We start from the raw sequence: 23,166 nt of genomic DNA on the forward strand, positions 1-23,166 counted from the left end.
GTACATTTTATGCAAACTTTAATCAACTAATCTTCTGCTGTAAGAGAGGAAACTATTTGAATGATTTACTGTAATCTGCAACCTACATTTTTGCTTTTATCTTTTTGTTTAACTTAAACAGGATGAGTACAAGCCAGACACCGACATTTCCGAGGTGGACCTGAAGAACGCCGTGCGGATCCACCATGCGCTGGCCACTCGCGCCACCGACTACAGCAAGAAAGCCAATGTGCTAAAGCTCAAAACCTCAGACTGGAGAGTGTTCCTGCTGCAGGCCCCGTGAGTAACCCAGGCCCTTCATTCATCTAGCACACCCACCCTCTGTGGGGCCATCACAAGGCCACGCAGAGAGACGCGTGCTCAGGGATGATTAAGTAAGACTAATCAACCTAAAATTCATGTTTTTTGGACTGTGAGAGTCAGAGAACCCAGAGAAAACCCACGAAAGCATGCAGAGTCCATGAACATTCTCCACAGAAAGGCTCCACTTGGGATCCGAACAACCACAATGCTCATCCAAGAAAAACATCAATGTTCAATATTCACAATAACATGTACAGATTCAATAGAATTTTCAGATGTACAAACATATCTTTTGGGCTCTTTTCACTTGAGCTTTGTACATTTCTTTTTCTACAGAGCATAATCTAATCAAAAGCTTCAAAAACACAAGCTTAATCTGTAATGTCCAGTCTATCAGACATCGCTGCATCAAGAACCTTCATTTCCCAGTAACTGATTGAACCACGAAGGCAAGGGATTACTCCAGGACACCTTGAGGAGGCACTACAGTACAGAGATGTGTTCACAGATGCTATTTAAAATTGTATGGCACAAAAAAAAAGTTATGTCAGCCTTGTCCAGAGGGGACGTTCATGTCTCGAAGGATTCTGCAATGGACCGTCACACTGTCCATCTTCTTTTTTTTTACTAAAATAGTTTTAATAGAAACTGTTGGTTGCGTGCTGTCCTTCATGCCAGAACACCTTTTAACTGTTATGAAAAGGAGTCGCAGCATTAAGTCGTAAAATCTTAAATGTTCTGGAATGTGTTTCTGACAGTAAAATGACAAATATAAAAAGTAAAGAAAACTCCTGCACACCTTCTTCTCACCGTACTCAAGGCACCCTTTGGATGCCTTGAAAAAGGTCTATGACCGAAACATTGGCCTAATAAACACGAGTACGGTGAGAAGAAGGTGCGCGGGAGTTTTCTTTTTATATTTGGCTACAGCTTTCCTCCTCCGACGCACCTTTCTGAAAATCCGGTGTGCAAAAAGTTTTCTACTTCCGACAGTAAAATGACAAAATGTATGAATGTTAACAAAAGGAAATGACGAGAAAGATATAAAATATCCATCCATCCACCTATTTTCTATTTATCCTTTGGAGGGAAATATAAAGCATGTTTTGTTCATAAAGTCTCAAAAGAAATATACGTCAAAATAATGTATGTTTGTTTTTTTTAATTAGCATTTTCCATAGCGACTGTCTCTGATATGCAGTTTGTATATGATTTTAATAACACTTTTTTTTGCAAATCATAATCATCTTTTTCACTCTTTTCAATGATGGCAAAAAACAAAGGACTGACATGTGATTTTCAGTCCCTGACATCACTCCATCTGTGTTCCAGGAGCGAGGAAGAGATGATGTCTTGGATCTTCAGGATAAACCTGGTGGCGGCGCTGTTCTCTGCTCCAGCCTTCCCGGCTGCTATTGGCTCCATGAAGAAATTCTGTCGGCCAATCTTGCCATCTTCGTCCACTAGACTCAACCAGGTAAGCACACACAGATGCGTAACAGCAACTCAGACCGTGCATTAACCTCTCATTTCAATTTTCAATTCAATTCAGCTTTATTTACATTGTGTCAAATCATGACAAATGCCATCTCAAGACACTTCAACAATACAGTTCAGAAAGCATCCGGACAAATCCAGGCACAAGAGACCACTGCTAATGCGACATCTGAACATATCAAAGAGAGGATGCAGATCCGATCACCCAGGATGTATTTGAGGATGGTCTGGAACACTTCTCTCCACATTCTCGATAGTTTAAGAGCAAAAGCATCCTGGGATAGAATCAGAGACCGCCTACTAAACTAAAGCCAGTAGGTTAGGCAGTGACTCATTTGATTTTGCAAGTGAATGACTGCAGTAAAGCTGTTATTAATTTTCTTCTTTATGTTTGCAGCAGATCCTCCTTAATATTGTGTACACTCTTGTTTTGAACATATCCTTTAAGGAATAAAAACTCAAGCTGTCGTCTTTGGTGATTAAAAGATTGTGCGTGGCGTTATCAAGCAAAAACGACGCATGTGTTCATTTACATACAGAGCGGAGAGTAAGACATAATCAATCAAGATGTTTTTGGTTACATGTTGTAGTGTCACTTGTTTAGGATCTCTCAAAACTGAGTACAGATCGTGGGAATCAGCCATTTGAAAAAAAAACACACTCTTTGAAAGGTTTTACCAGGCATCACAAACAACTCCTCTGGTCTTCAGGTCTTAAAATGAGGACAATACAATCTCAGATTAATGACTCAACCAATTACATAACATTATTATTTATTGAACAAAAACCAAGCCAAAATACAAAGGCAGTGTGTGGAAATGAAGATAATAACCAGTACTAGAGATGAGGGGGGATGAGGGGAGATGGCATCCCCCCCTGAAATAAAAACAGTCAAATCATCCCCCCTGTAAAACTGCCATCCCCCCTTTCCATCCCTTATGTCATTTCATCAATGAATGTGGTTTTACTGCCATTTCAACATTTAGAGTCATCACCAGAAAAATAACACCACAAAAATGTGACAATTTTCACCTGTTTCAGGTAAATTTTCACCTGAAATAAGTAGGAAAAAATATTTATCTTCTTATTACAAGCAAAAAAGTATTTTTTCACTGGCAGATTTTTCTACTTATTTCAAGTGAAAATTTACTTGAAGTTGAAACAGGTGAAAATTGTTGTTTTTTCCAGTGATGAGTCTTGTTTTAAGTGTAATGAGATTTTTTTACCAAAATGAGATATTTTAACTAGAAATAAGACAAATATTCTTGTTAAGATTTTGAGTTTTTGCAGTGATCCATTTTACTTATCCTGTGAAGGACAGAGTCATATTGATAAGTTCAGAAAAGTGTTTTTTATTGTTGTGTTTTGATGTATTTGATGTAAGCCCAGTGGATATTTAAAGCTTACAGAAGGCTGCATTTAACTGCTGCTATGTCATTCCTGCAGTATTTCTGCAGGTGTTTTGTAATATATTATATTATTTGTAATCAGCACAAATTATCTGTCCCCATATGATAAAATCCACCATCCCCCCTGATTCTTTTTTACAACTCGAGTACTGATAATAACCTACGTTTTAGAGGAACAGTTGTTGATCTCCATCAGTTTAGGAAGGGTTATAAGGTTATTTCCGTATAACAAAGAGAAAGATTCTTCCCAAACTGTTAAAACTGGATTGTTGTTCCCAGCCATCCCACGAGGGGACGTCCCATGTAATTGCAGATCTATGAAGGTAGCTCTAGCTACTGAATCCTGGGATCTACGTAGGTTTTCACACTGAATCTCTTTCGACGCAAAAAATAACAACATGGTGTTCTATGCCAGGTGTTTATCTCATTTTAAGAGCTTATAAGCACCAGATTATTCTTTATTTTTGTTTGCTTTTTGTCCTGATTCGTCAAAACATTGAACTGAAATAGGTTGAACTTAATATCTCTTTTGTGCTAATTTACATTAGAAAAAAGTGGAGCTACTACTATAGTATATGCTGCTTCCCCTTTTATATGAACAGAAACATTAGATGCAGTGGTCAAAACTTCAATCAGTATTTTGTCACAATTGCGTTTAGGTCACTCTTTCCTCCTACATCATAGGATCTGTTCAGGACAGAGCAGAGCGATTCATACATATTCTGTTTGCCCACTTGAAGGTTACTGACTATTTTGGGGGTCCTCTGGCTTGTGTTTGGCCTGTGATTGGTGTAGGAGGAGCAGCTGCTGAGTCATGAAAGAAAGCTGAAGCAGATGAGTCTGGAGCTGGAAGAACACCGAAAAAACCAGCCCTCGGCTGACCCAAAAAGCCGTGAGTGGGAGGAGTACCGGCTGAAAGAGCACTACCTCACATATGAGGTACAGAATAAGAGTTATGATCAGTGTCATTGAATGCATAACCCATGTATGTAACTGTAGCAACTTGTAGTTACTTGTAGCCTCAAATAGTTGAATAAATAATAAATAAATTCAAATAGTTGAATAGTTTTATTTTTGAAACTTTCACCCTATGTTATATAGTACCTACCTATGTTAGATCATTCCTTAACTAGTTAAAAGCTTGCAGGTAGATCACTTACACTACGTTTTAATGTGTTGTGTAAATATGTTAAATATATGTATATGTATATGTATATATATAGGACTGTCTCAAAAAAAATATTGTGATAAAGTTCTTTATTTTCTGTAATGCAATTAAAAAAAAAAAAAAAAATGTCATAAATTCTGGATTCATTACAAATCAACTGAAATATTGCAAGCCTTTTATTATTTTAATATTGCTGATTATGGCTTACAGTTTAAGATTAAGATTCCCAGAATATTCAAATTTTTTGAGATAGGATATTTGAGTTTTTCTTAAGCTGTAAGCCATGATCAGCAATATTAAAATAATAAAAGGCTTGCAATATTTCATTTGATTTGTGTATGAATCCAGAATGTATGACATTTTTGTTTTTGTAATTGCATTACAGAAAATCACAATATTCTAATTTTCTGAGACAGTCCTGTATATGTATAATACAAGGACAAGCATCTTATTTGCTGTAAACCAGCTTCATCTATTTTATTTACAGGTTTAGGACAGCTTTAAATTGTGGACACATTTGAGCCAGCAAGAATGCAAATGAGGCCCTTAGAAGATTCTTACTCACCTTTTTATGACATGTTTCTTTTGGTCTTTCTGTTTGACCCCCCTCCATCCCTCCTCCATCTCCCCTCCATCCCTCCTCCATCCCACCTCCATCCCTCCTCCATCCCTCCTCCATCTCCCCTCCATCCCTCCTCCATCTCTCCTCCATCCCTCCTCCATCCCTCCTCCATCCCTCCTCCATCCCTCCTCCATCCCTCCTCCATCCCTCCTCCACCCCCTTCTCTGAGCAGAAAACTCGGTATGAGAAATACATCAGCCTGTTGCAGGCTAAGATCCAGGTGGACACGGACGACCTGGAGAAGATCGAGGCCAGTGTGATGGGCAGCCTGATCATGGACGGCAGCCTGGCCGGGCGTGAAGGCCACCTCCGAAAGACCAAGTCCTCCCCATCCATCAGCCAGGCCCACGCCGGCCTGAACGGGAAGGCCACCGCTTGCACTAGTTCTGGACAGAGTAGCTGAGGAAAGGGGATGAAGGAGGACCAGACGCGCCGGCATACAAAGCAACGCGTCCCAAGTCTCAGCAAAATAATCCTGCAACTCCTCCCTGGATTAGTCATTAGTATTTTGTGTTTTGGGCTCCTCCGTTCCTAAGTACAGTAGGATGTCAGTCTTCTTCCCAGACTTTATAGAGCCTGTTGAACTCTCTGTCCTCGAGCAATAGATGAAGAAGAAACCTGCCCTTGATACCAAACAAGTAATTCTGCTAGACCTCAGTCCTTTCAGCCTTTATTATTGCACATTTAAAATGATCAAAACTCTGATCACTATTTATAGCAACATCATCAGTATTATTTCAAAATCTCTGAATGAAACAGAGGTTTTTATTTGAAATGTGTGTGTTTTTTTTTTCTCGCTATGAGCAGAAGTTGAATAGTTCAAAATGTGTCAGTATAAGGCCAAAAAGGAAACAGACTATTTTGCTTTTGTCTTGTTCTGCTGTCATGGAACGTCAGACAGTGTGTGAGATAAACACGGCAAACATGGTACTACTGTAGCATTTTGGCCTTCTTTAAAAAAAAAAATGAAAATAAAAATGTGTACATGCGTACTCAGCCAATTACAGATGCAAGTGCTGTACAGACCTACAGTGCAGGTTGAGCATGGTGTGTGAAGATACAACATATCTATTCTGCAACGAACTCAGACGGACAAAGTCCCTCTTTATCATATTTATTTATTTATTTAACTCTAGAAACTTTTATTCAGCCCGGGAAGGGTTCACCTGAGCCCTTTTGCCCTTCTCCAGAAATTCCTTCTTTCGAGTCAGTCGCATATAAGTGTCCAGGAGCTGTCTAGTGGTGTAAACAGTTCGCTGCTCTGCAGAGGAGCTGGAGGATGAGTGCCTTAGCGAAGGGCGCCTCAACATAGAGCGATCAAACGTCTGCTCCCATTATTTCTGACCCACGACTACCCCAGATAATAAGGTTTGTCTCATTATTTTTTCCTGGTTTTAGAAAGTGTTTATCTGGAAGAAAGCACTGTGCCGTCATCTGATATTCTCCCCTTACGCCTACTTTTATACTCTGAGCTGATAGAACTGATGTGAAACGTATGGTTGAGTGTGAGGTTTCTGAAGTCAAGAATAAAACGCAGAAGAGGACAGTGTGGGTGTGAAGCATACATTATGAATGGCTTAGCGTGCATGTTTGTGTGTGCACATGTTTAAATGTGTGCTTTTTTAAATGGGTCCAGTTGAAATGTCGCAGCTGAAGCTGACTGGAAGAAGTGAACATAGCTGGCTCATCCTTCGCCGGGTAACTGAGAGTCCACGCCAACGTAGCTGGGTTATATTATTGTATGAAGGGTGGATTTAGCATGTTCGGTGACCCTACGACCACATGGCCTTCTGCTGAGTAAGACTACCAGCACAATCACCCCCAGATCTCTAAAAAGCATCTTCACTTCAAAGGCAGCCATCATCCTTGTGGCAAAAGATGTATCCTTACCTCTTACTGTATCTAACCTCCAAGCCCTGATCAACTTATCTTATTTTACATGGACCTACCGTATTATAGATTTGCCTGACTAGTTACATTATTTGGGCATTTACTAATCAATGGCATGCTAGTTCTGTTGCCATCCTTCCCTTTAGACGAGGATGCTTTTGGGGAACCAGTAAAGGGTATTATTTTTTTTAACAGTTACCGGCTGATTGCAGATTGTAGCAGCCAGACCGCTGTAAACCCGTCAGCATACTGGAACGGATAGAGGAACATCGTCAAAGTAGCCATCAAAACCCTCTCCGTGTGGGAGGAGGAGAGGCTTGTTTTCCGAGGGAAAAAGGGCCTGGTTTGATTTTCTTAGAATGAAAGTCACTGCCAGCCAAGAGCAGGCAAAGCAGACTTACAGCACATGTTTTTCCGAGGGAATCGATGTAATGAGCCCAATTCTTGAGACTTGAAGAAGGTTGTTAGGAAGAGGAGATGTGGTACCGCTGTTTGTGAGCACCTTAACTAACCCTAACAACTCTCAAACACACATTCTTTCTACATAATTAGCTTATGACACAACTGTAGATCACAAAATTCAGCCTCCCCTCACTCAAACCTGCGGCTTAGAAACCTGTTGTCATTACCAGAGTCGTAACAGTGTTATGTTTTCACTCTGGACTCTGCCATTTTGCTGCTCTGCATAACATAAGTAGTGACCGGTGGGATCTGGGATCCTTTAGGGACTTGGGTGGAATCCTGGATTCGCAGCTGGGATCCTGGAGCCTGATTCTTGTACAGACCAAAATACTGAAGAGGAGCTGTGTTTTTGAAGAAGAAATGTCATTTTTTAAAGCTGTATTGTTAGAATAAATACCTGCTTTCTTACAAAGATACTTCCTGATATAGTCACTTTGGCTGTTGTGCTAACCATTGATTCCCAATGTTGTAGGATAGGCCTGTGCTATAATGTAGGATTGTGGGGGAAATGTGTTATGTTTTATTTAAAAAAAAAAAGAAAAGGGAAAAATAGAGAGAGAGACAACTTTGGCACTTTGTTGTCAGCATTGGATCTGTATTTTTGTTTGTATATCTGAACTTTTGGACAGGATGATCTTAATATGTAAAGGACATATTTACTGAATATTTAGTCTGTGCTTCATAAAGTAAGCTTTCCTACAAATAACTGTGTTTGTACTCTGTTGTTTACATTGTCAAAACTTAATTACCTTATAAATTACCTAGCTGATATTTGGTTGATATAACTATTAATCTTCAGAATTTAGAGAGCTTAATATTAAATCCCTTGTTAACTAAAGCTGTGAGACTTTAGGTACCTAATAGAAAGAGCAAACTGTCATTTTCTAAAAGTAGACCGAAACAAACAAAGTGTCTCTGAGCACTGAGCTGTAACTGAGAAGACAAGGAAATAAATATTTGGCACCAAACTGATGGCAGAGATCACGAGTGATACTAAACCACAGACTGAGAGAACATTACAAAGGTAAGACTGAAAAGAATATAAAAGGGCAAAAAATAAAAGACTTTCCAAGGGAGGCCTGAAAAATATCTTGCCTATTTCATCTCAACATTAAGATAAACTGCAGCTAACCTGTAACAATGCTATGTGCCCTAATAACATAAAATCATAATCTATGGATAATAAAGTTGCATGATTTAAAAACGGGCGACAAAATGAATAAGTAGAGTATTTATTAATTTTGGTTTCGGTTTTTCTTTTGTCATCCCTTCGTTCAAGCAGCTCGAGGAAAACCGACGACTACATTACCCACAATGCAACGGAAACTTACGCTGGTGCGCACACATTCAGGTGTCTGGTGGTTTTCACCACGGCCTAAAATTGCAACAGAGCCGCTGTGTATTCCTTCTCTACCATTTAACTTCATGGTATTTGCTCTAAATGCGTTTTTTTCTTTGTCAGCTCGACAAAAATTAGCCTCTAAATGCTGTTGTTTACCTTTCTTCACTTAGATTTGCGTATATCTATGTATATCTGTTATTAAAATTATTAGAACCTTCTTCAGACTCAAAGCTCACTCATTAATTGACACAAAACTGTAAATTTGACCGACTTTCAGAAAGCCTCTGTCATTGCTTTAATACTTTAACACATTATATTGTTCATTTAACAAATAAATTGAGCTTTCAGTAGAAAGAGGAATAAAGGTGAAGACTTGGTTGAGTCGTCGTGTCACGAGCCTGGTGACATCAACTGCAGTTTAAGATTTGATTCTTTCTGGAGCTATAAGGGTTCACAATAAATAGCCACCTTTCAGATATAAAAAATGTAATTTATCAACATGGTTTGTGTGTAGTCAGGTCTTTTTCAACTGTAACAACAGTAGGTGAGAACGGTGTATTTCTGCTTTTTAAACTCACCCTTTAAACATAAACGCAGTTTATAATGGGAGCTACGCTTAGTTATTGCTATTTAATAGTTTAATAATTCTCATCCACAATTGCTTTTTTGTATCACGCAATTAAGAGAAGATGAGGTCTTTGCCTCAATGATGTGGAAATGTCCATAGAGTTGAGGATGCATGCTCTTATAGGTATATTATCCAGACGGTGACAACTGGCCTGTTAGTCCTTCAAATGTCTCTGCTTAAAGCATTTTAGAGGATATTTTTAAACATGTATTTAACATTGCGTACAGCTCTATAGAAAAGAATAGATTCCTTTTGTCATGAGTCATGTTTAAATATTATTTTTAAGTGAGACTTCAGAGTGATCAGGCATCGGTTTAGGTGCTTCTGGTGCAGCGATGACCTGTTGCAGAGAGAAAATGCCTCATATCTCTGAGTGAACACTGTCCGGTTTTCTATGTGGCAACAGTGTTGTGCTCTGGCCTCGATTTCCCACGTGAAAATCAAGAGCACATATCTGAAGTGCAAAACAAACTGTGATCCTTTAGAGGGAAACATGATGGCCGACTGCAAAGCCATGAACCAACACGCCCTCGGTGGGTTAATTCTCTTACATTAGCGTTGGCAGCGTTCATTTTGACTTACAGCTGTAGTACTGAGAGAGTTGTGTAAAAACAGAGGCATGTGGAATGACATTTTATTGAGCGATCAGTCATTTTTCAGACAACAAGGCTCCCCAAACATTAAAACAAACAGCAATGTACAAAAGAGCACACCATTCTTTTTTTGTTCTTTTTTTTTGCCATCAACGGAAATTTAATAAGGTAGTGAAGGTACATAACGGAAAGTAATGGAGAGTAACAATGCAAGTTATGATGATGCTGAGATGAATGGGATGAGCTCGATGTCAAAGCCAAAGTAAGCACCATTGTCATGTAGTCAGGAAAGGCCATATTTCAGTAAGAAATATTTGGGGACAGGGAAGAAGTTAAACATGATACAAGAGGGTTGTTATCACAGTTTTTAGACATTTTTACCAACTAAAGAAACAAAACAAAAACAAATAAAAAATAACAATATTGGTATAGCACTACTTTTTCATGCAATTTACTTTAGTAAACCTTGTGACACACAGACAAAATATACTTCATTAAGTACAACTCAATACATCTCTGTCCAGCAATAGTCACAAAGCCTGTAATTTATCATCTTTAAATGTGAGATCCCTATCAAAAATAATATGCAGATTTTTATTTTTCTTAATATATCTAAAGTGCAAGTATCTGTTTTTATTCAATGCTTTAAGTATAAAATACAAAGGAAAAAAACAGCAATATGTTTTTCCTGTTTATATGTTATATTTTTCTGAAAGGATGAGCATCATATATAACAAACCATATATGTATATATTTATACACACACACACACTCATACACACACGCCACAGATAAAATATTTTTGAAAGATACAACATATTATCTCATATGGGGATGGTAAAGGGATGGAGACCAAATGGTGACATGGGATATGTTCATTGTGCATTGACCCCGCCCCTTAAAATCCAGTATCTTGTTTCCCAACATCGTTAGAACAATTAAAAGAACATTTTTATAACTATACACAACAGTAGCCTATACAGTCTGGAAATACGATGGACCCTACTGCACGGTGCACGTGCAAACAGAAGACGCTTCTCTGTTGGTGGCTTGTGATGAGTCACATAGTGCTTGGCTTTGACCAGAGGCTGCGATTGGCTGTGTGATTAACCAGGAACTCTGAACGGCCAATGAAAACACCACAACACAGAAACCAGGAAACGAGCCCATTTGGTTGTTTGAAACTCCTTCGTGGAAGTCTGATCCGTTTTAGGAGTTTACCGACACGTGCACGCCAGGACGAGGAACCGCTGGACGACACAGCTGCAGCTGGAGCCATTGTAGCAATCGGAGAAACAGCCAACGAGTACTTTGTTGAGTAATATCTGCAAATTAAATATATTTCTTTTGTTTCCATCACTCAATGATTATGAAGAATAATGGAGTTAACACCAATTTTTGCAACAAATATATGCGCTTGGAATGCGATTTGGCAAATAAACACTAAAGCTGTAACAGACAAGGGCAGGGCAACATTATATTAAAAGATTGCTATGATGGCTCCCCTTGTATAAACAATCATCATTCTGCTCAATGCTAACCGATTCAGTGCTCTGCCACTCGTGCACACTGAATGTGGGCAGAGCCGGTGTGGAGAGCACACTGTCAGGCCACTGACACGTTACACAAAGCGGGGCGTAAAACATCCGCCCTCCATTGTCAGTCCCAGAAATAGGTGACTGTGCAGTGTGGGCTCGACCGGGCTGCAAGGTCACGCCAGGGTTTTGTGGGGGAACCTGGTTGAGCCGTCATTAAATGAGAAATGTGATCGGATCACATTGTTTTCAGCAGAAATCACACGCGCCGCCATTCCTGTGTAACCCAGACGGGGCCCCGACCCACGAAAGGACGAGTCGTGTCTCTCAACAGAATCCCTCTGCACAATCACACAACCAGCAGCAATGTCGTTTGCAGTCTGGACCGAGAAAAAAAAAAAGAAAAAGACTTCAGTCTTTGAGGAAAAAAAAAAAGGGCGTTTCATAGTGAAGAGCTCACAAAATAAACTATAAGCAGGTTCAGGCTCTCCTACTGAAGGAAGAGAAGAGAGAGAAAGTGTGGTTTGAGACTTTTTGTTGCATGAGACTCGCTTAATTACTAATTCAATCAAGCTGAATATGTGCTGCATCACAACGGAGTCCGGCTCAGACTGCTCCCAGACGTGCTTTATGGGGGATGTCGACGTTATCTGGCTTTTTCAGCTGATAGGAAGCTCTTTATAATTCACAGGGCAGCGTGAGGACATGCGGCTACCTCTGCAAAGACGGTAAAGAGATTTCCTGTTCTTCTCCAATAACAGCTGAGTCAGAGGGTCCCGTCAGGCTACTGGCTGGTAAGCCCCCTACAGTGCAGTGCCAGGCTTTGTTGGGCCTTTCACTTTCTTTTCTGAGACAAACACGAATCAGAAAGTCCCGTGTAGAGCAGATGGGATTTCCTGGAACATATTTCTCGACTTTGTTGCCAGAAACATGACCAATCAAACACAGATCAGCTTGTTTAAAGTCAGTACCTCTGATACACATGTAGCACAGGTGGACCAGTCTGACTAGCTACTGTGGTAAAACTGGCCTCTTATGAACCTGATTCATTTCTGCAACACTCAACGCACAAGTGGTTCTTGAGAAAAACCCCAGCACAGTCTGATAAGAATAAAAGACGGGTCAGAAATTTGAACTTTTGAACCACAAAAGAGCCGGGGACCTTTCTTAAAACGCTTTCTGAGTCCAGGCTGGGAAAGTGAAGCACATCTGAGAGCAGAGTCTGCCCACATCACACAGAAGGACTGTGACCCTCATTGTAAAAACAACAGAACTCCTCTGTTCTTGGGGTTTCGCTGCGGCCGATCACTGTCGCCCAGCTCAAGCACAAGTGCAGAAAAGCTAAAGTCAGGTTGAAGTTCACCTGCCCTGCGATCAACACAGTCTGGCGTGAGAGCCGTCACACTCGGGCTCCAGCAACAAACGTCCTTGCTTCTCATCGCAGGAGGCCTCACGCAGTCTAAACACCATTCAAAATGGTGTAGAGGCCTCCCCAGCTCTCAGATAGCAAGAGGCCTCAGCAAGGGGGAGTGTGTGTGTGTGTGTGTGTGTGTGTGCCAGCCACCCCCGGACTCAAGCCCCAAGATACTATTAACCTTCAGCGTCGACCACTGCAGAGACAGTCAGGAGTTGTTTGGTTTCTGTGTTGTGTGTGTATGAACAGGAATGAGGGGGGGGGGGGGGGGGGTATTGTGTTTTTCTCTTCTGTGATTCAGTAGGGGGGGCCATAAAACACCCAAACTAGTCTATACACACTGACAGACAGACAAGGCAGCCGACTGGTTTAAAAAGATGTGACAGAGAAAACAAAAAAAACTCACTACCAGGTTTACTGTTTCTTACTTTTCACATTTCGGAAATATAATGCAGATGTATTAACCTCATCGTCATCATGCTTTCAAATATGTATTGATCACATAGCCGGTACATTTTTTTTTTCCTCTTATAATAGTCTGTACATGCGATACAATGCCACGATTGGCACGTACACAATATTGCACACTAATATGAAATGTCCTACACCAGTCGGTGGCTTCGTCTCTTGCTGCAAGGAAGAAACCCGACACGTTTAGGGACGACATAAAGTGGAGAAACGAACTCTGAAGAACAGAAAGAGCATCAGAATAACAGTAATGCAAAAGTGACATATTTCGAGCGGCGAGGCACCCCCGGGGATGATCAAGGGGCTGTAGCACCATGAAAAGATAGACACTGCCTGGGCCCTGCACCAACAGGCCTCTACATCCACTGGGCTGCACTCAGACTGACTGCATGGGATGGGCCGGCTGGCCCGACCCGACCGGCTGACAGTCTGGCTCTTTAACAGCATCCGTCTACGCTCTGACCAACAGCCTCATCCAGCCGTTCTAGCCATCACTTCTTTTCTTTTTTCAACATCAGGGTGCATACCATGTGCAAAGCAACCCGTCAGATCTCCAGTTTGATTTCCAGGCACCAGTCAGCGCTGGCCCTTCACTGCTCTGGAGACACATCCCTCTCCCGTCGCAGGCCGCCCAGCCGGGGCTGCTGCCAGGGATGCTGAGCTCAAACACGGGGAGCCCCGACTCCCCCGACCAAAACCACCGCCGGCCTCTCTCAGCCTCTCCTTTCGGTGTTGCCACGCATGCTCCATGCACTGCAGGGGTAGGGAGAACCCACAGCCCCACCAGGATATAATTCTGCCTACAAAACAGCACTCGTAAATGAAAACGTACAGCGGTCGAGGTCACAGACCATCCATGTGAGAACACGTAAACGAGTGGAGTGTATAAGGCACGGGTCGTAATGATGTCAGAGAGGATGCGTTGCCTCGCCGCGAGCTGTCGCTTCTTCTTTTTTTTTTTTTGTCTTTTTTTTTTTGTTTGTTTGTTTGTTTCTACGCTTTGCGTTCCCCCCACAAGTGGATCTTAAGCTTTTTGCATCCCCCACCCTCCCAGAGGAAAGAAAACAACAAAGTAACAAAGAAAAAAAATTAACCCACAGAAAACGTGGGTATCTTAATAAGGATTTCTTTACAGCTGATTCACAAAATCATAATTAGTACATCTAAGTTAGCACTTTTTTCATTTAAGTTTACATGGACATGGTGCAAGAGGGTTGGTATTCTATAGAGTAGCTCCGACATAGTTTTATCCCATTTGTTTGAGGCGCACAAAGTAGACTATTTAGTCGTGTCTCAACTGTTCACGATGGCATGATAGAAATGCTGTCATTGGCTGACCATTATTATTTATTTTGTTCAAATTTAAAAACTATTGTCTACTTTGCCAACGTATTTTTAAACCATGAGCCCACAAGCTTATTGACAGGTGTTTACGGGCCTGTAGTGCGGCGTTCTTCAGATTCTTATTAATTCTTCGTACCTTTATAGTAAACTATACATCTGGTATCAGATTTTGGTTTTCATAAAGTTCATCATAGGTATTGTTCTCCTTGTGCTGATGTCAAATATTCACTCTACATGAAGACTGTCATCTTATATAATAGACCTCTGGTTTGACTTGGATTAAATCTTGGTATATTAACCACTTTGAAAACGATTAAACATTATTTTTTTTTTCTCGAAATAGCTCTGATGTGTGCAAAATCTGTCATTGATAGAGATATAAACACTCTGTTCATTGTCATTTAAGTCAAGTAGGAAAGAGTTCATATCTTACAGTTCAATTCTTGATAGCAGCGGCTTACTGTTACATGGGTGGTAAGTGGGGTGACATCCAGTACAATGAGCGAGGAGACAGCAGAGCTGCTGCCATGTCTGTGGAAGTGATGTGTGTGGAGTGATTCCCTTGGAAATTCTCTCTCTATTTTACAGTTAAAAGTCTCGTCTTCTCTCCTATAAGCTCAGTTTTTTTCTTGGTTGTTTCCACGCCGGTGTTGTGCCAAAAAGTGATTGCCTGCCAGAATCTGATTTCTCCCCTGAAAATGGGTCTTTTTACCTGCCAGAAATTGATCGAAGGCCAAATACAGTTAATGAAAGGTTGTTTCTACCTAAATATGATTTGATCTCATTCCTGAGCTTCATAATATAAACACTAGAGCTCACAGGATTGCTTTTAACTCTTTTAAAGGACCATTACAACACAAAATAGGCATTTTCACCTGCCAAAAATTGATTGAAGGCCAAATACAGTTAATGAAAGGTTGTTTCTGCCTAAATATGATTTGATCTCATTCTTGAGCTTCATAATATAAACACTAGTGTTTATATTATTATAGAGCTCACATGATTGCTTTTAACTCTTTTAAAGGACCATTACAACACAAAATAGGCATTTTCACCTGCCAAAAATTAATTGAAGGCCAAATACAGTTAATGAAAAGTTGTTTCTGCCTAAATATGATTTGATCTCATTCTTGAGCTTCATAATATAAATACTAGAGCTCACAGGATTGCTTTTAACTCTTTTTAAGGACCATTACAACAGAAAAAATGGATTTTCACCTGCCAAAAATGGATTGAAGGCCAAATACAGTTAATGAAAGTTGTTTCTGCCTAAATATGATTTGATCTCATTCTTGAGCTTCATAATCTGAAAATCTGACGTTTTAGTGCTCTCTCTCAACGGGCTGCTGTGCGCGCTCCCGCGGCCAGAAATCAGAAGAAATCAGATTGTGGCAGCCATGGCAATCACTTTTTACCCCACCACCGGCGTCTCCTCAACCCCCCTCCCCCGGGTCAGGTCAGTCGTCCTCCGCGTCCTCGGGGCCGGGGCCGGCGCCGTGCGGGCCCTCGGGCTGCTGCAGCAGCAGCTCGGAGGCCCGCTTCTCTCTACTCCTCTCCTGGATCTTGCGCATCTCCTCGGCGTATTTACAGAAGGTGTTGCCGAACTTGGACCACACTTTGCAGGGCACGGTGATGGAGTTCCGGTAGGTCGGCTTCACCTCGCTCACCCGCATGAACACGCCGTACTTGTTGGAGCCCACGTCGAAGAAGAAGCGCTTGTTGTCGACGGTGAGCGAGGTGCCCTCGGGCAGCTCGGCCGGCTCCTCGTCCACGCCGTAGTCGTCGATCAGCTTGGCCAGGGCGTCGCGGAACTCGATCAGCCCCTGCGCCGGCAGGGCGATGGTCTGGCCCTGCGCCGAGGAGCCCAGGCCGGGCCCCCGGTTCACGGTCTGCCGGACCCGCAGGAACCGGCCCCGCTGGTTCTCCTTCAGGTCCATGTAGTACTTCCGATTCTCCCGCACCAGGAACTCGCTCTTGAGCGCCCGCCGCGGCTCGTCCTGCACCGTGTCCGGGTTGGAGGGCCCCAGCTGCGCGTAGTGCTCGATGAAGTCGCCCAGGTAGTCTCGGAACTCCACGGCCACGGACATGGACAGAGTCAGGCGGCTCTTGTTGCCGCCGGCCCCGACCTCGGCTATCTTCAGGAAGCGGCCCTTCACGTTCTGCTTCACGTCGAGGTAGAAGCGCTTGTTCTGGATGTCGATGCGCTTCGAGGCCAGCTCCTCGGTGTCGTGCTGCAGCCGGGACACGGCGCCCATGCTGGGCCCCCCTGCCCCCTGGGGCAGCGAGCCGGGGCCCGCGGCGGGCCCTCCGTGGTCACTGCCACTGTCTCTGTCCGCCATGATGCTGCCTCCCTTGCGCTACCGTCCAGCTCTCTCCCTGTCTCTGCCTGCTGCTGCTGCTGCTGCTGCAACCTCGCTGCCAGTCAAGCCGCCCCGCCGCGCTATCGCGAGAGGAGGGAGCTGTAGTCTCTTAGCCGGGTTTATGGTTCTGCGTTAAATCGACGGCGTAGTCTACGGCGTAGGGTACGCGGCGACGCGCACCTAGGCTCTGCGTTGGTGTAACGCGGAACCATAAATCAGCCTTCTGCCGCTGTAGTCCTGCGAGCGGGCTGCGTTCAAGAGAGGGACGCCGCTCTCCGCAACATTTCCCGGAGGTTTCACCTCAGCCTTAACCCTTGTGCTGTCTTTGAAAAATGTCAAAATGACCCAATTCTTCTATCCTTCTTTCCTCTTGCCATGCTCTATCCTTCTTTTCTTCCTTTCCTCTTTTCCTCATTTTTTCCTCCTTTACTCCTTTTTCTTCCTACCTCCCTTCCATCATTCGTTCCTTTATTACCTTCTTTGCTTTTCCTTCCTTCTTTCCTTATTTTATCCATTCCTTTCTTCTTCCCTCCCTCCCTTCTTTCCTTTTCTCACTTCTTTCCTTTCTTTCTCCCTTCCTTCCATCTTTTCTCCCTTCCTTACTCCCTTTCCTACTTCCTTCCTTCCTTTCTCCTTTCTTCCTTCTTTCCTTCCATCTTTTCTCCCTTCCTCCGTTCCATCTTTTCTCCCTTCCTTACTCCCTTTCTTCCTTCCTTCCTTCTTTTCTCCTTTCTTCCTTACTTCCGTCTTTCCTCCCTTCCATCTTTTCTCCCTTCCTTACTCCCTTTCCTACTTCCTTCCTTCTTTTCTCCTTTCTTCCTTACTTCTTTCCTTCATTCCTTCTTTTCTCCCTTCACCCTCCCTTGACCCAAAGACAGCACAAGGGTTAATACAGGTCTGTCTCAGAAAATTAGAATATTGTGATAAAGTTCTTTATTTCTGTAATGCAATTAAAAGAACAAAAATGTCATACATTCTGGATTCATTACAAATCAACTGAAATATTGCAAGCATTTTATTATTTTAATATAGCTGATTATGGTTTTCAGTTTAAGATTATGATTCCCAGAATATTCAACTTTTTTGAGATAGGATATTTGAGTTTCCTTGGCTGTAAACCATGATCAGCAATATTAAAATAATAAAAGGGTTGCAATATTTCAGTTGAATGAACCCAGAATGTATGACATTTTTGTTTTTGTAATTGCATTACAGAAAATCACAATATTCTAATTTTCTGAGACCTGTAATGCTGAGTTCTGCTGGAAAAATCTAATTTGACTATTTTATAACACCAAAAATAAAATGTAGGCAACTCGCCACACAACAAAACTGCTGGAGACTGTGCGGGAATGTGAAGGCGGACCAAGCACACATCTTCTGGAACTGTAAAAAAATTAAGATATACTGGCAAAATGTAAATTTAGTAGTAAAAAAATGTTCTGGGATATGAAATCCCAAATACTTGCCCAGTGATGTATCTTGGGGAATATTGGAAAGGTTGTCACGAGAGAAGATCTGTACTTGACTAAAGTGTTACTCGCAGCAAGTAAAAAAGCAGTCACAAGAAACTGGCTCAAATGCCCCCAAAACAAAGACAGTGGTTGGAAATTGTCCAGGAAATCTGTGTTGTGGAAAAATTGACATATCTTTTAAGGATCAAAGAGAATGTATTTGAAAAGAACTGGGAAAAATTGAATACTTACTGACATCAACTGAACAAATGCCGAATGGAACTGAATAGAGGATCATCCCCAGACAGTTTGTTAATGTTACTATTATTGTTATTCTAATCTGTAACTTGTTTGCAGTATTGTTTTGTATATTTACATGTGAAAACATAATAAAAATTTAAGTTATAAAAAAAAAAAGTTAACACACGTGAGACTAAACCACTGCTGCAATAGCGAAGGGGAGATACATAAATGGATTTGCAGACAACTATATCGATTTCACTTCAAATGTATAGCTTTAATAAAGATTCACACGCGGACTGAAACCAAATAAAAGGCTGAGCGTCGACCAAGTGTTATCTGGTGATTATCGGTGGGTGTTTCAGTACTATGGGCAGTTGTTTAGGGTTTTCAGCACCATGGTCAGTGAACACGCACCATAGAAACCCGGATGAGACGGGGTTTTTCTTGTTTTTTTTCTTCTTGAATAAACATTGCGGTAGTTCTTTTAGACAAAACAGTCATCTTATTACTATTGTCCTAAAACCAAACTATCGTGGTTTAATAAGCTGTGGCATAATATTCTTGTCAGTAGACCGAATCTGAGAAAGAAGTACTTTTTTATCATTTTAGATTCAGATCAGCTATTTAAAGTCAACATACAACTTGAGAGCTGCTAAACTGGCTTTTCAGCAAGCTAGGGTTAAAAAAAAAGTTATAATTCTAGTCCAAAACCAAACACAGAAGGCAAAAAAAGTATTGTTTTTATAAGTAGAGAGTGACATCGCTCACTGTGCACTGTCCACCCATTCACCGATGGGACTTCCTTTCATTTATTCTGCCTATCATGCACTATAAAGGCACCGAATTCAGAGACTTCACAACAAAATATACAAATGATCCTTAAGAATGGATAACTTGTTTTCATAAAGGAAAGAGGAGTAACAATTGACTCACACTCTGAATGATTTTTGTGGTGATCAGATCTCTTGAATTGCTCCTGCAGCTCAAATGTGCCTTGGAGTCACACTCATTGCTTTAAATTAGTATACAGGATATATTTTTGTACATTGTCTGCTCAAATTATAATCAACATTACCCTATGTCCCTGGTTATCAGCCCTTATTTAAAAAAATCTATCTGTCAGTGAATCAGATTAAAGTTTTAGACGTGGTTGAGAGGATGGACTGGATGTGTGATGTTCCCCACCGTGGTCAGGCAATTAGAATTAGAGCAATAAACACTTGACTGAGCAAGCACAACACTAGATGTTTGATAACCAGGCTTAGAATGATCATGAAACTCTTCCAACAATGAGTTAATGTTGTTCAGAATGATGCATCAGGTGAAACAACGTGATCTTGTTCTTCAGACCAATGTAGGCGGAATGTGGCAGGTCTGTTACAGAGCAGCTTTCAGCACCATGGACAGAGTCTGGACCTGACATGACCCTCCTGATGAGATGTCTCACATCAGTGAAAAATAACTTCTGTTAACTTCCCCTCCTTTTTTGTTTCTCGTTCTCAACATGGGTAATCAAGTGCTTTCTGTCCTTTAACAAGGGCGCTCGGCTCCAGACGGGAGGGAGAGCAGAATCTTATGAATGACTTGGTTGAAACGAAGATAAAGAGTGTAACTGGGAGGGAATAAGGCTGCTTGCGGTCATCTTAAAAGGAGGATATGGTTCAAAGGGCTCGTTTCAATTGTGACAAAAAGACAAATCAAATGATGGTTATGTTTTGCCAAGCATGTTGGGGATATATTTGGGCCAGAATACCCGCATTTTCTTTTCTTTTTTTTTTTCAAGCTGTTGCTACCACGTGTTGACATAAAGTCTCTAACGCGCACATTATCCTAAGGGTCCTAGAGTGAGCCGCAGTGACTTTCAGTGGGGGGAAATCTCGGGTTTTGGGTGTTGCGTTTCTACCAGCGGGGTCTCTGTCTGGGGGGCTTTCAGAGCTGAAGTCTCCAAACTAACCACTCACACCGTCACGCCGAGGAATTCATTGAGAGAATTTCGCAGCGTTAGTCATCGCAGCAGCAGCTATCTGCAGTGAGTGCATGCAGTAGTCGCCTGGCTGTTACAGCCTTGCTGTCTTTTGCAGCTCCTGCACCGGAGGAGCGCGGCGGGCGCCGTGTAAAGGGCTGGGCTCTCCGGGCGCATCTCTCTCTGTGGCTGCGTGTCTGCGCACTGCGTGCGTGATTCGTCGTTCGTTCAGCCACCTGCAGAGGGGATTCGTGGCATGATCGCACGCCGGTGGGTGCCGTGGCGGAGGGCCGGTGGGAGCCCGGGTCGTTAGGGGTGTTTGCGCAGGACGCGGCGGAGGGAGCGACGCCAGTGACCGGGCAGGTGATGTTTGCGCACGTAAGCGGCTCGCGTTTGACGAGGGGCGCAGGGGACGCGGCTGGACGCTGCGCGCTGCTGTTGCAACGCCTCACCGGATAACCGCTGCTCTCTCATCCGGTCCGTTCGTCCCTCCTCGTTTTTTGTGCTCTTTTTTTGTCCTCTTTTTTTTTGCTCACCGAACAGTGATCTGCAAGAGTGAGAGTCTCGGAGAATAAAGGACCTGCTTTAGGTGCGTGTGCGTGGACTTCGTGTCATTTGTGATCCCCCCTGTACGCGCAAAAGCTGCTTCTTCTTTTTTTTTTTTTTTTTTCTTCCAGAGAGGCAATGCGCCCACCCATGCGATGCTGGCCTATTAGCTGAAGAGAGAGAGCTTTCAGCCCCGGATACGAGAGGAGGCTAATTTACGAGTCTTGTTTTGTCTCTCAGGAAAAGGAGAGATACGGAGGGGAGGGTGGCTGATGGTGAAGGAGAATGCAGCAATCACATTTTTAAGCATGCAGAAGCAGCGGGCCGTTTCCGGTTCCTAGGGCTGGTGTTCCCCCCCCCTATCCGACGCCTGCAGCCGTATGGGGACAGCAGCGGCGGCCCCAGATGGCATGGACACTTCCAACACGTCTGCCGCTCTGCCCTGCATGCTCTGCCGGAGCCCGTTCGCCGCCGTCTCTCTCTTCCAGCTCGCTCCGCCGCCCAGCAGCACTGCAGCACAGCACAGGCTGACGGCATGAGGCTTGATCCGGTGCACTTCTCCATGCTGGTCATCGGGGTCTCCTTCGCCTGCTACGCCCCGAGTCTCAACTCCCTCCAGGACCAGGCGCACCGATCCACCGTGGTCATCGAGGGCGAGGTGCGCTCCTCCCCGGAGAACGCCTCCTCCCGGGAGCCCTACAGTGTGAATGTCAAAGTGCTGGACGTGTGGCCCCTCAACAGCGGCGGCCTCGAGAGGGAGCAGCTCGTGACCGTCGGGGACTTCGGCTCCGAGGCCCCCTGCACCACGGTGGAGAAGGACCACAGATATATCTTTTTCATGGACCCGACCGCAGAGCCGCTCGTGTTCAAGGCTTCGTACGCCCCTGTGGACGCCAGCGAGCCGGAGCTGAAGAAGGACGTGGAGAGAGTGCTCTGCGAGGACTGCGGTAAGTTTTCAGTGCTTCTCCCGTGCAAGTGAAGGCTCTGCCAGGGCCCCCTGGAGCTGATGGATGCGAGGAGACATCCCTCTCTGGATGTGAGGAGACATCCCTCTCTCTGGATGTGTGCGCGGGTCTGGGCTACAGGGTGTCAGCGTGGGTACATAGGGGCCTTTATGCATGCGCATGAGCTCACTGACACCCCTTAAACGCCCCTAACCCGGTCATCCATATTGTAAAAAAGTGTGAGCTTATCAAGTCACCTGTGTGAAGGTGTAAACGTAGCCTGGATTCCAGCAATCTGCATACTCGTACAGTAAAACTGAGGCAGCTTACATGTGGAGGCTTAAGGTGGCACACAGAGGCAGAGCCAAAGGCAGCAGTTCCTCACTAACAAAGTAAGGAGAATGTGACTGCAATTATGGACTGCAGACTCAACCTCCTTTCCAAACTTGTTGCTTTCAATCAGCATCAGATGCCAAATTTGGTGCAGGTTTATATCGGCAAATGCAGCAAAATTCTGACTGCGTTAACTGCAGTGACAGTAAATGTGGGATGTGGTTACAGAACTCTGAACTTACTGACAGTTTACTGACCACTTGCAACTCAAATTGTGCTTTTTTGTTAATGAAGAAGGAGAAACTGCTGCAGCTCCTCTGGTTTGAACTTACATTTTTGGTTAGAAGCACAGACTGCATGTCACTGTTGTAGAAAAGAGTCATTTGGCCATTTTGATTTGACTTTTAAGTGAAATGCATTGGGTTAAAATATGAACATGTGGAAGGAATATGTCCTGTTGATGCTTACCTCCATATTGAGGCTATACATGAATTTCTTCAGGGTGAGCTACTGTAATGAGCTCAAATTTGAAAAAAGGAACAACAATACACCCACAACACAGTGTGATTTACGAAAGTCTTATATTAGTCACTCTGGAAATTTCAAATACTTTTACTTTTCAAAACATTGCTTCAAAGACAACGCTGA

General features: G+C 43.0%; 3 protein-coding genes across 4 annotated transcripts in view; 2 read left to right on the plus strand and 1 right to left on the minus strand.

The window, feature by feature from the left end:
- The window catches only part of psd2 (pleckstrin and Sec7 domain containing 2), a 43,602-nt gene extending 35,516 nt beyond the window's left edge, over nucleotides 1-8,086 (plus strand). The window contains exons 12-15 of the mRNA XM_061725852.1: nucleotides 122-279; nucleotides 1,636-1,780; nucleotides 4,005-4,148; nucleotides 5,172-8,086. Of these exons, the coding sequence (XP_061581836.1) occupies nucleotides 122-279; nucleotides 1,636-1,780; nucleotides 4,005-4,148; nucleotides 5,172-5,402 (678 nt within the window). The 3' untranslated portion in view covers nucleotides 5,403-8,086. The remainder of the gene's footprint in view (nucleotides 1-121; nucleotides 280-1,635; nucleotides 1,781-4,004; nucleotides 4,149-5,171) is intronic.
- Nucleotides 8,087-9,944: 1,858 nt separating this feature from the next.
- Nucleotides 9,945-17,077, minus strand: purab (purine-rich element binding protein Ab). The gene has a single exon (XM_061725853.1). It carries the CDS (start codon nucleotides 17,012-17,014, stop codon nucleotides 16,133-16,135), a length of 882 nt encoding a protein of 293 aa, XP_061581837.1. The 5' UTR covers nucleotides 17,015-17,077; the 3' UTR covers nucleotides 9,945-16,132.
- Nucleotides 17,078-21,411: 4,334 nt separating this feature from the next.
- The window catches only part of nrg2b (neuregulin 2b), a 62,541-nt gene continuing 60,786 nt past the window's right edge, over nucleotides 21,412-23,166 (plus strand). For both annotated transcript variants that reach the window (XM_061726395.1, XM_061726396.1), the window contains exon 1: nucleotides 21,412-22,188. In XM_061726395.1, the coding sequence (XP_061582379.1) occupies nucleotides 21,777-22,188 (412 nt within the window). In that variant the 5' untranslated portion in view covers nucleotides 21,412-21,776. The remainder of the gene's footprint in view (nucleotides 22,189-23,166) is intronic.

The sequence above is a fragment of the Cololabis saira genome, chromosome 7, assembly GCF_033807715.1.
Source record: "Cololabis saira isolate AMF1-May2022 chromosome 7, fColSai1.1, whole genome shotgun sequence".
NCBI classification, from domain to species: Eukaryota; Metazoa; Chordata; class Actinopteri; order Beloniformes; family Belonidae; genus Cololabis; species Cololabis saira.